General features: G+C 41.9%; 1 protein-coding gene across 2 annotated transcripts in view; it reads left to right on the forward strand.

Moving 5' to 3' along the window:
• The window catches only part of INO80 (INO80 complex ATPase subunit), a 124,207-nt gene that overhangs the window by 79,419 nt on the left and 32,554 nt on the right, over positions 1–12,234 (forward strand). For both annotated transcript variants that reach the window (XM_055437456.2, XM_055437455.2), the window contains exons 26-27: positions 5,555–5,780; positions 10,494–10,621. In XM_055437456.2, the coding sequence (XP_055293431.2) occupies positions 5,555–5,780; positions 10,494–10,621 (354 nt within the window). The remainder of the gene's footprint in view (positions 1–5,554; positions 5,781–10,493; positions 10,622–12,234) is intronic.

Below are 12,234 nucleotides of genomic sequence, written 5' to 3' on the forward strand. Positions count from 1 at the left end.
CTGTCAGGGGGACCGCCACCCAGTAGCAGGGACAGGGACCGTGGAATATTTGAAAAGGAGAGGGAGCCATTTGTCACCTGTGTGAAGGTTTTTGAAGGTTTTTCAGAGGCTGGGGCCAGATTGGGAGGGAGATTTGATCTGGCTTTATCGCCTTGGTATAGACTCCATATAACAAAGGGAAACCTAACACTCCAGCATCAAGAAACTTCTTAGCTTTCTTCAGCAGCCCTGCCTGGACTGTGCTTCATAAGTATGTTCCCTCTGAAAAGTGACTTGTGCCATGTCTTCCATTCAGTAGTTGTAGTCTTAACTTGTAGATTGGGAGTAATTTCTATTGTGGCTTCAACTTTAAACAGCTGTTAGATCCTTCTAATACCCTGTTTATCAAAACAGGGCCCTCTGGTGATAGCTGACAGTGCCCCTGCAAAGGCTCTCCTAGAACACTGCAGCTGTGTACTTTGCTTACATCTTCCACTCTTTCATGTCTTCCTGATCAGAGCCAGGCAGAAGCTCTCTTACAACCACAAAGAAATACATGAAGGGAGAGGGGCAAAGTACAGATGTGGCCAGACTGCTGTTAGAGCAAAAACTAGCTTCTGTCTTTCCAGCTTGTTTCCATTTGCTTTAAGGGGCAGCTTTCAGTTAGCCCAGGACACACTAAGAGGTTGACTTTTCTTACCCTTCTGTGTTTTTATCTTGTTTTCACCACTTGTCCTAGCAAGACTACTGTTTTCACAGTTCCATTCAAAGAAGAAGAAGACTTTAAATCTTCTTTGTGATGTTTCTCTACAACTGTTTATATAAGCTTACATCCTTACTTTATTAAGTTATCAAAGGTCAGAATCTGGCATAGGGTCCAAAGAAAGATGACAGGTAGAAATGAGATGATAGTACTGAGGCCCTTTGATTCCTGCCTGCCTGAATTTCTTTGCTGATCCTGTGCTACACAAACGTGATTCTCTTCCTATGATCAGTTTTGTGTGATTTATATTGATATCCAGAAAGTATTTGGGTTTTGTATGTACCCACTTCTTCCAAAACATTCTTGGTATTTGAAGCTTAAGTTGATGTAGGGAAAAGCACTTTTTCTAGGCAACATTTAAAGCCAAGTGCTTCCATAGAAAGCAGCCTTCAGGCTTCATAGTTGTGTAGTTGTTTCCTTTTTTCCCTTCTAATCTGTAATGTATACAGAGAGACCTATAAGAGGAAGTCTGGATTTTTGAGAGAGAATTGTCAGGACATTTTTACTTCTCTTATTCCCCATGTTTTATGGAGCCAATAAAGAGTGAACTGCCCTGGACTGTAATTGCATTTATGAACATAAAATTTTTGGAGCTCTGTAGCCAACCACTCTGAAGAATAACCCCACTTTCCTGACATATTTACACATAAAAATTCCCACTGTTCTACTTAAGTATCATTTCTGAGGAGGCTGAAGTCTGAACTATCATGTCTGTTACTGATATTTCCCTAAAAAGCAGTAGTACCTTGAAGAAGACTATAATCATGTAAAGGTGTGGGGGCAAGCAGGAAGCAAGAGAAAGCTTCTCTCATCTAGCTGAAGGGTTCCTCTCCAGCACCCTTTCCTTTTCTGCCCTTCTCCCCATCCTTGTTAGTAGAGTTTCTTCAGGAGCTTCTGCTAATCTGAAATGGGAGTAATCACACCATAATTACAAGGACGGGAAGAAAAGTTTTTAACATGTCTGAATGTTTTATACGTGTCTTCAGATCAGGCCCGGGGTGTGAGTAAGGCGATATTTCATGAGATACTTTAATTATATGATTTCTAACCTATCTCTCGGAGAAGGCAATGGCAAGCCACTCCAGTACTCTTGCCTAGAAAATCCCATGGATGGAGGAGCCTGGTAGGCTGCAGTCCGTGGGGTCGCTAGGGGTCGGACACGACTGAGCGACTTTACTTTCACTTTTCCCTTTCACACATTGGAGAAGGAAATGGCAACCCACTCCAGTGTTCTTGCCTAGAGAATCCCAGGGACGGGGGAGCCTGGTGGGCTTCCGTCTATGGGGTCACACAGAGTCGGACACGACTGAAGTGACTTAGCAGCAGCAGCAGCAACCTATCTCTGGTGGAGAGAAACTGATTTCCTTTGAAGCCTCAACCCTGGCCTTGAGTTAAGACAAATTAATTTCCATGGCACATGCTATGAAAACTTTAGGGTCAGTTCAGGAAGAACTGTGTCACTAAGGAAGGAATTATCATTAGCTGAGGAAATCATTCTGCAAGGTTAATAAACTAAGACCCTGGGAATTCATCATACCAAAAAACTAAAGTGCTTGGAGCGGTCACGCTTCTTAGAGCTAGAGCAGGAATCTACATGTCCTCAGGAAGGACGCGCTGAATGCTTGAGGAGGCAGCCCCTAAAGATACTAGAGTTTAGGAAGTTAATGAAGCAAGCAACAGGGGTCAGCTCATGTGAGACGAAAGGGAGTGTGCATTTCCATTTGTGGGGAGGCAGGAATGGTATGTCATACTTCAACTACCCTGCTTCTGAGCAGTCGGGATGGCTGTTTGGGGTGGGCAGAATCTGTGGAGGTGGGCTGTTTAGGATAGAGCTGACTTGGAAGGCATGATTTAAGTAAAAATGGACATGTTTGCCTCCTTTTGGACCTTGTGGGTTCACTGCTTTGTACCTAAAGCATGACATTCTGTGATTCTGTATATGTCTTGATTCAGGGCTCCTTCCAAGTAAGCTTAACAAAACATTAAAAAATATTTCACTACAAGCTGTGCGTTCAGAACCTCCTAGTTTTTAATCCTGAATTTGGAAGGCTATCAGCAAAATGAAATTGGAAAATAGGCGAACATTTATAGTTAAAAAAGTTGTTTTCTTTTTAAACTGTAAAAGAGTGACTAGAAATGAGTCCAGACGGGAAAAACATTCTTTCCTGTGTCACTGTTTTCACCTTGTTGCTTCATGATTTTCTAGCTTTTGATTTTTCATCTCAAGAACATGGGCCCAAAGTTTTTATATAATTCCAATGTATGTTCTGCTTTTCTTAAAAAAAGATAGTGAGGGAGAAGGGGGAGGAAGGAAAGGATTGGGAGTTTGGGATTAGCAGATGCAAATTATTTTATACATAGGATGGATAAAATACAGCAAGGGCCAACTGTATAGCACAGGAGCTGTATTCAGTATCCTGTGATAAACCATAATGGAAAAGAATATATATATGTATAACTGAATCACTTTGCTATATAGCAGAAATTAATAAAACATTATAAATCAACTATACTTCAGTGAAATTTAAAGAAAATTAAAGTGGTCATCTTTGAGTGTAAAATTTTTAATCATCTGCTTTGTGTTTTCAGTCTTTATTTGCCTATGTTCAACTTTCAGTGGGAAAAAATGAGTAACTTGAAAGCAAGAGAACAAACTCCTTTTGGAGTGGGTAAATGTGATATAAAATTACCAAAACGTATTCTTAGCACTGTCTAGGTAAATTGATTTATGCCTGCTGCGCCTTTTTAGGTTTTAGGGGCTTCCCTGGTAGCTCAGCCAGCTGGTAAAGAATCTGCCTGCTTTGTGGGAGACCTGGGTTCGATCCCTGGTTTGGGAAGATCCCCTGGAGAAGGGAATGGCTACCCTTCCACTCCAGTATTCTGGCCTGAAGAATTCCATGGATTGTATAGTCCATGGGATTGTAAAGAATTGGACACAACCAGGCGACTTTCGCTTCATACTTTGAGGTTTTGGAGCACAGTCTTAGCTGGCTACCCACTGTAGTTTTGCATCTGGACCATAGATGGCACTGCTTCCTAGCAAACTCAGTTTAGCTTCATCTGCAAGCCAGAGTAGTGTACTCTTTGGTAAATTGGTAAATGATGTTCTTTCTCCAGTTTTGGTATCCTCTGGTTTCCACCAGGGCTTCCCTGGTGGCTCATATGGTAAAGAATCTGCCGGCAGTGTGAGAGACATGGGTTCGATCCCTGGGTCAGGAAGATCCCCTGGAGAAGGGCATGGCAGCCCACTCTAGTATTCTTGCTTGGAGAATCCCATGGACAGAGGAGCCTGGCGGTCTACGGTCCATAGGGTCGCAAAAAGTCGGCCACGACTGAACGACTAACACTAGTATTACTAGTTTCCAGCAGAGTTAGTGGCCCCATAGTTAAGCTATCTGTTTATCTGCTCCAGGGCAGTATTTCTCAAGGTTTGGCTTTGTTGTTGTTCAGTTGCTAAGTCGTGCCTCTTTGCGACCCTATAAACTGCAGCATGCCAGGCTTCCCTGTCCTTCACCATCTCCTGGAGTTTGCTCAAACGCATGTCCATTGAGTCGGTGAATGCTGTCCAACCATTTTTTCTGTTGCCCCCTTCTCCTCCTGCCACGAACAATATGAGATGCTTGGGTGCGTGTCAAAAACCTAGAACTAGTGACTCCTTCCTTAAACCTGGATCAAAATCTGCAGATTAGATAAGCTCCCAAGAAGGTTCTTTAGACAACCATTGCCCTAAATATTGATGAGCATAAAAATAGAAAAGTTAGTAGCAAGGTAGATTTTCATAAATGTCTAACTTCTAAAAAATAATGGAAACAATAAGACTTTATAACTAGATATAGTACATTATGTTCTGATTTCTCCCATCTTTCTGCCCTTGTTCCTTCTAGCCACATTCTTCCTATCTCTTGGTCTAGCTCCATGACTCTTCTGAGCAATTTTCTGCTAATAATGAGACTTTAGCCTTTTTATCAACCTGGGCTTACACATAATCAAAACCTCCAAATTTTAACAAAAGGTAACCTTAGACTTCTTATGATGATTCACAGACAATTGAATGCATAGTTGCTTATTAGAGTGGGAATAGACTCAGGTCATTAAAAAAGAATTAAAGTCGAAGTTTTTAAATTGACAGACTTCTTTTCAGCATTTGAATATAGGTGCATCTTGTGGTGAGATAAAAATTTTTGCAAAGCCTCTGCCCTAGCCCAGAAATGAGTTCACTACTCTCTGGCAACTGCTTTCTCCATTCCCTACCACCTAGTGCTCCCCACAGCTTATCTCCTGAAAGAAAGAGTCTGTTATCTTCCATTGGGTTTGTCAGTCAGCAGCCTGGTCAGGGAAGAGGAAAAACAAATGTTGATAAACTTGGGCGTTGTGCCACAGAAGCGTTGAAGACAGCTTCCGATGCGCCAGGGGGATACTCTTCAGTTCTTTAATGATGGCTGTCTCACACTCCCTTTGTGGCCTCACCACACTGTGTATGACTTATAGAACTTTGCCAGAAGCACTGTCTGGCAGTGAAGGGAGATGGCAGAGTGACTCTCTCTGTAGAATTACTCCTGACCTAGTATCCCAATTATCTGCAAACTCCAGCAATCTCTGGATCCTTAGTTTGTTGCAGGTTCATGTTATGGAGATTGGCCTTTTACCTGGGGAATCTCACTAAGTCAGTTATTAAGTTTTTCAGAGCAGGGAAGTTAAAACCACTACCTAAGAATTATCCACATAAGTCTAATTTCAAAGTCAAAGTTCCCAAAGGGCTTAGTGCGTGTGGAAAATGTGAAAGAACCATCTCACGTCAATCTTTCCCTGCAGGTCACCGCAGTGCCATTGGATTCTTACTGCAATGACCGAAGTGCAGAATATGAGCGGCGAGTGCTGAAGGAAGGAGGGAGTCTGGCTGCCAAGCAGTGTTTGTTGAATGGGGCCCCTGAACTGGCGGCAGACTGGCTGAATCGACGGTCCCAGTTCTTTCCAGAACCAGCTGGAGGACTATGGAGCATTAGGCCTCAGAATGGCTGGTCTTTTATCAGAATTCCAGGTGAGTTCTCCTTTCTCTTGGCATATGTTCATGGCTTTGGCAAGGGAAGAACCAGGGTGTTAACTTCATGCAGTGCTTTCAAATATTTGGAATTCAAGAGTTCTTGGTGTTTCTGTTTCCTCTTTTACCCTTAGTGACTATAGGTAAGAATACTTAAGTAATTGAGTAATTGACTTGACTGGAAAGAGAAATCTATTTTAGATTTCTGCCTAAATACTCTCTTTTGACAAGAGAAAGGAATACCACTCTTTGGTGGCCAGGAGCCGGGGTTGGGGTGGGGATGGGGCTGCGGTGCAGGGAGTGTAGGAAAATAAATTTGTTTGGTAAGAAAGGCTTTAGGTCGAGTGAGTACAGTTGTCTTGTGCCCTTGCCAGTGGAATGAATGAGAATGTCGTCACTCGCAGAAAGCCTAGTTTAAGTAGCATAAACAGTGTTCTGCACGAAGCACTAGAGATCTGAATGATAACCAGAAGAAAAACAGTGTTTTGTGCCAAAGTGCTAGCGGATTCCCAGACCTCCTAGGGTCAAGGTCGAGGGTTGAAAGGAAACTAGGTTTTCATCTTCGCTTTAGTGAGACTACTTTTAAGGAAACTGAATACAGGATTCATAGGCTTATGTTCTTTGTTACACCTGCTGGCACACTGAAGTAGTAGCTTAAAGCTTCCACGTTTGTTTCAGTTGTCCAACTTCTCTGCCACTTTTGATTGTGTTCGTCTTACAGGCATATGAAGGAAGTAAACTAGAGTTAAGTGTTCAAAAGAGAGGTTCTGCTGTTTCTAATAGGTAACTGGGTTCTAGGCTTTAAGGCCTGGCTTTTCCATTTAATGTTAACTTTGTCAAGTGTTGAGGGACTTCGGGTCAACCTGTTAGTTGCTTTGGGGGTGCTTTGAACTGGAAGATACCATTTTGTGTATACAAGAGCAATATTTATATGACTTCATATCTGACTTAAATTAGATGAAAGCAGTGGGTGCAGGTCTATTGTTGGAAAATAAGGGGAAGCTCAGGTGTAAAGCAGGCCTGGATGGTAGTAGGAATAGAGGAATAGAATCCAGCAGGTTTGGAAACCACAGAGTCCCAGGCAGAAGATGGGCACAGGTGTTGAAAGAAACAAGATAACACCTTATTTCTTCTTTCTCCCTTCTTCATTCTGACTCCCAAGTTCCCAGTACACAAGGAGAAGGCTTATTGCTGGCGCTGTGGGAATCTCTTGTGGCTTTTCCTGTTCTTTGAAAGAAAAATGGACCTTGTTTAAATAGCAGGAAGTGTCTGAGTTCTTTTCGCATCGATAAAAAGCACCAGCCTCACTGGCTGTTTACTGTGAGAACCAACCAGCTCCTCACTGACCCCATTGTGCTCAGTAGACTTGCTGGGCAGGGCAGTGAGGGGTGGAGGGGGTCACTGGAACCTGTATTTTATCTCTCCTTCCTCTATACTTTTACATTTTCTGTTTCCCTGGGAAGGGTTGGTTTCATTATATTCCTTGCAAGACTGATCAAAAATCTCCTGGATTTCACACCTTGAATGTGTCTCTGTGTTTCACGAAGAGAAATGTGTACAGTCCCTTCAAAAGTCTCCTCTCCTTGGAGAGAGGAGATTGTCTTTTATCTATTATTCTAATTTTACTGCCATTGGATACATTCATTTTGTCGGTGACCCAACATGTTATACTGTGGTCAGTAAGAGCTTGTGTTTAAGTGAAAATACTGTAAGGTTGCATTGCAGGATTGTAGGAAGGATTGCAAGATGGTAGCGTAGGTCTGTTCATCTCACCATTTTTTTGAGCTTCGGTTTTAAAGAAGGGGCTGGGCCCAGGTTTGACTTGACAGAATCAGCCTAATTTCTTGGGAATTGTGCTCTTCTTGACTCTATGCCCTGCTTAGCTACAGGTGGTATTCTTGTCCAGGGCAACTTTGGTAGCTCCTGAAAATTGAGTAATGGATGTCAGGCCCAGGAGGCACTGGTATGTGCCATGGAAGGAAACTTTTTCTGCTTAAGTGTTTTAAGGGTGTTGCTGGTCACTTTCTTTTTAGATCTTTTCCTTCAGGCAAGTCCAAAGAAATCAATCCATCCACTTCCATCTCCCCTGCCTAAGCAGTAATAAGCTAACAATAGGTACAGCTTTTTGCTTCTTTTAGGTTCATCAGAGTTCTCTTCTAAGTGTATGTACATCTTCATCTTTGAGTTTTCCTAATCCTAGCATTGGTGCGTTCTGCTTAGCAAAGTAAATTAGATGTGAGAAGCAGGAATGTGTGAAAATCATCGAATCGTGATTTTGAGATTAATTGAAACTTCTCAAAATTCACACACAAGACAGATTTGTATATGCTTAAATATTTGTCTTGAGGGAGTATATGCGAGTGGAAAGAGGAGATAAGCAAGCTGCAGAAATCTGATGCTCTTAGCTTGCCCGCTCTTACTCAGTGACTGAAAAATATATGGGTTTCTTTTTATTCCCCTTCCTGTGCTTTTAATGAGAAACAAGGAAACTTATTGTCTGAAGCTGATTGGTACCTCTGTGGGGAATGTTTAGGAGCTATCAAAATTGAGGGACCCCAGGGAACCCAATTAAAAGAGAAGGGTAATTGTGACAAGGAGAAACCCTTGGAGTTGTTATGAAAGCATTGCCTGCCTGATCAGACTGGGATTTTATACAGGCCTCCTTGTCTGGTGCCAGCAAGAGGGCTTAGCAGTCGGTTCTGTCCCAGCTGCAGTCATTTGATTGTGTTGGTCAGGAGACCAACAAAAAGGAGAGCATTTCAATAATCTAAACAGGACCAAACAAAGAGACTGAACAAAGGTGTGTGCCACAACGTCAGGGAGTGGGGGTAGGGAGAGAAATGTGGCCTGGCAATGTTCCGAAGGTGGGAAAAGGCAGGCTGTAGTGCAGAGGAGTAAACATCCAGGAACTGTGGCTTTGTAGCAGAAACAGAGTGGCTGATGATTTGTTGTGATGCTGTCAGCACATCCGTTCTCATTGAGTTTATACAATCAGTTGTGCACTTGGCAGATAGTGGCGAGAACAGAGAAATGACCATTGAAAACTTTTGGATTGCTCTCAACAGTGAGCTTCTGTAGTGCAGAGGAAAAAAACCATGGGTTCAAACCTAGAAACTAAAAGTAGACAGTATGTTTTTCTTAACAATTTTCTTGCTTTACTTTTAGTAGTTGTATATGTGATGTTTCTAGCCTTTCTGTCTCCCTTCTTATGTCCCACAACCACTTCCAAATATACTCTTACCTCTCTCATCCCCCTGTTTCATCTCTTCCCCTCCTAATATCAGCAATTGTTAGGGCATGTTTATGGACCAGTCTGCAAACAGGAAACTCTACTTCCTGAAATGTGATGGGAGTTGAATGATACTGAATGGATAAGATGAAAATTTCTGAGTTAAGTGTTCTCTAAAGATCTCTGACTGAAATGCCTTTTTTTTTTTAATGGAAGGAGGAAGGAGAAAGGCACTAATATGAGAGAAGCTTCCATTTCACAGAAACCCAGAGTCTTTCTGAAGAAGCTGAATAAGCCCTAGTGCCTTTATTAAATTATAGCTTAGGATAATGGTATTTACCAGCCAACCTATTTTAAATCATCTGAAAGAGAGTGTTTTTTATATTTTTGTTTTGCTTTTTAGTGTATTTCTTGGTGTTTAAGTGTCTTTAGGGGCAGGTAAGAACTTTATTTTCTTGGACCCCAAAATCACTGCAGATGGTGACTGCAGCCATGAGATTAAAAGACGCTTGCTCCTTGGAATACAAGCTATGACCTAGACAGCATAGGCATTACTTTGCTGACAAAGGTCCATCTAGTCAAAGCTATGATTTTTCCAGTAGTCACATATGGATGTGAGAGTTGGACCATAAAGAATGCTGAGTGACAAAGAATTGATGCTTTTGAACTGTGGTGTTGGAGAAGACTCTTGAGAGTCCCTTGGACTGCAGAGAGATCCAACCAGTCCATCCTAAAGGAAATCAGTCCTGAGTGCTCATTGGAAGGTCTGATGCTGAAGCTGAAACTCCAGTACTTTGGCTACCTGATACAAAGAGCCAACTCATTGGAAAAGACTCTGATGCTGGGCAAGATTGAAGGCAGGAGGAGAAGGGGACGACAGAGGATGAGGTGGTTGGATGGCATGAGTTTGAGCAAGCTCCAGGACTTGGTGATGGACAGGGCAACCTGGCATGCTATAGTCCATGGGGTCGCAAAAAGTCAGACTGAACTGAACTGAACTGAACTGAAGAGCAGCCCTTGTTTCTCTACATTCTCATGCCTTCAGGAGGTAAACTTTAATTTAGCCATAGAACTGGCAGAAAGAGATACCTAGAGATAGGATGAACAAAGGAAAAACAAATTCCTCAGGTCACTTACAGCACGTATGGCATGGATGTTACTCTTAGATGTCCACATGACCTGCTGTCTCTTGAATAAGAATGTGGAACAGGGAAATTTTCAGGTACCTTAGCTGCTTAGCAGATGTCTTACTGGGAACTGTCCGTTGGGAAGGGGCCTCCCTCCCTCCTTCAGGATGTTTCTTCCCAGAACACTACTGGGTATGATTTTAAAGCACTTTACATTCTTCTCTAGAGTACTTTCCTGCTCTCCTGATGGACAAGCATCCTGGTTGTAGTAATTTTGGCTGCATACAGCTTTGCAGTGAGTGATTTTGCTGCTTCAATTAAATACAGTTTTCCACTTCCCCCTTTTCTTCTCCCTAGGCAAGGAGAGCCTCATCACTGACAGTGGAAAGCTGTATGCCCTTGATGTCCTGCTGACTCGGCTCAAGTCTCAAGGACATAGGGTCCTTATCTACTCCCAGATGACCAGGATGATAGACCTGCTGGAGGTAGGAGAAAGAATTGTGGGGACTAGGACACTTTGGCATTTAACTTGCAAGAATCAGACGTGCATGACTAACGTCAGTGCTGCTTAATGGAAACACCAAACTTGTCTTCATGCTTTTACCATCTGTAAAGGCAGAGGAAGCAACTCCTGGCGGAGATGAAAGTGTGTAAAGGACTTCTTCCTCCTTCTTTATAGAGATGAAGTAGAATCCCCTCTTTCCTCCCTTTACTAGGGAAGAAATTCCCTAATTTTCAAGTAGATCAGAGCCTAGGAATTTCTTGAAAAGTCCTCTGAAATTCCATATGGAAAACAAGATTTGGAATTAGTTCTCTATTAGAGAGCAGCTCTTCTACCTGAGTTAGTGTTGTAGTTCTCAACCTGATGATATTTTGCAGTCTTCTGGGGGAACTTTAACAAATATGAATGTCTGGTCCCATCCTCAGAGATTCTTATATAAAAAGTTGGGAACAAAGCCTAGGCATCAGGATATTTAAAAGCTCCCAGGGTGCTTCTAATATATAACCGAAGTTGGCAACCATTGGATTATGGTGAGAGAGATAGCTCTGTCTTATTTTGCAGGACAGATTTTGTTTCGTTACCTCTGGCTTGACATTTGCTCTGCGTTCTTATTGCTGAAGTAGTGGCTTATTATTTGAGGGAGAGAAAGTCATGGACATATAAACAGAGGAGTGAAAATGAGATATTGATCACAGACCACTAGAGTTAGTCTTTAGTGCAAAAAAATTCGGAAAATCATCCGTCAAGAGACTAAAGCACCTGGATGTCAATAGTATATGTTCTCATGTTTTTTTCATGTGTTTTAACTATCTAAGGCTTTAAATTTTAACCCTGCTACTCCAGAGACCAGTTGGTAGTAAATAAGTAGAAACTGGACCATGATTATCCCTATCTAGAAATAAGAGAGTTAGAGCTTCTATCAATATAGAAGGAAAGAAGGGTAGCAGCAATAGGAAGAATTTTAGGTTCTTCAGAAGCCAAGGCAGGCTCGCTGAATTTTACAGTGAGTTTATCTGAATTCAATGGCAGGCTCTTACATAAGCAGGCAACTTCTTTTAGCAAGAGACATAACAAATGATATTCAAGGTCAATTTAATCACTGAGTTTTATGTTTAATAAAAAGTATTTAGCCTCTAGAATGCTGTCAACAAGCAAAAGTTTCTGGTTTGTATTGTCAGTAGGTCATCTATTTCTTTGTTTTTATTATTAATTTTTATTGGAGTATAGTTACTTTACAATGTTGTGATAGTTTCTGCTATACAACAAAATGAGTCAGTCGTACATATGCATATATATGCATATATGCCCTCCCTTTTGGACTTCCACCACAGTGCTTTAAGTAGAGTTCCCTGTGCTGTACAGTATGTTCTCAGGAGTTATCTATTTTGTATATAGTATCAATAGTGTATATGTGTCAATCCCAGTCTCCCAGTTCCTCCCACTCCCCTCCCTTTCCCCCTTGGTATCCATACATTTGTTCTGAAAGTCTGTGCCTGAATCCTTAATATTCTGCTCAAACTAAATGATGCCAAAACAATATGAGTAACTTTCCTTTGGTGGGACTTTTTTTAGATATAATGTTCTTGCCTTTTCCTG

This window comes from Moschus berezovskii, chromosome 9 (assembly GCF_049115385.1).
Source record: "Moschus berezovskii isolate FMDL1 chromosome 9, NW_MosBer_1.0, whole genome shotgun sequence".
NCBI classification, from domain to species: Eukaryota; Metazoa; Chordata; class Mammalia; order Artiodactyla; family Moschidae; genus Moschus; species Moschus berezovskii.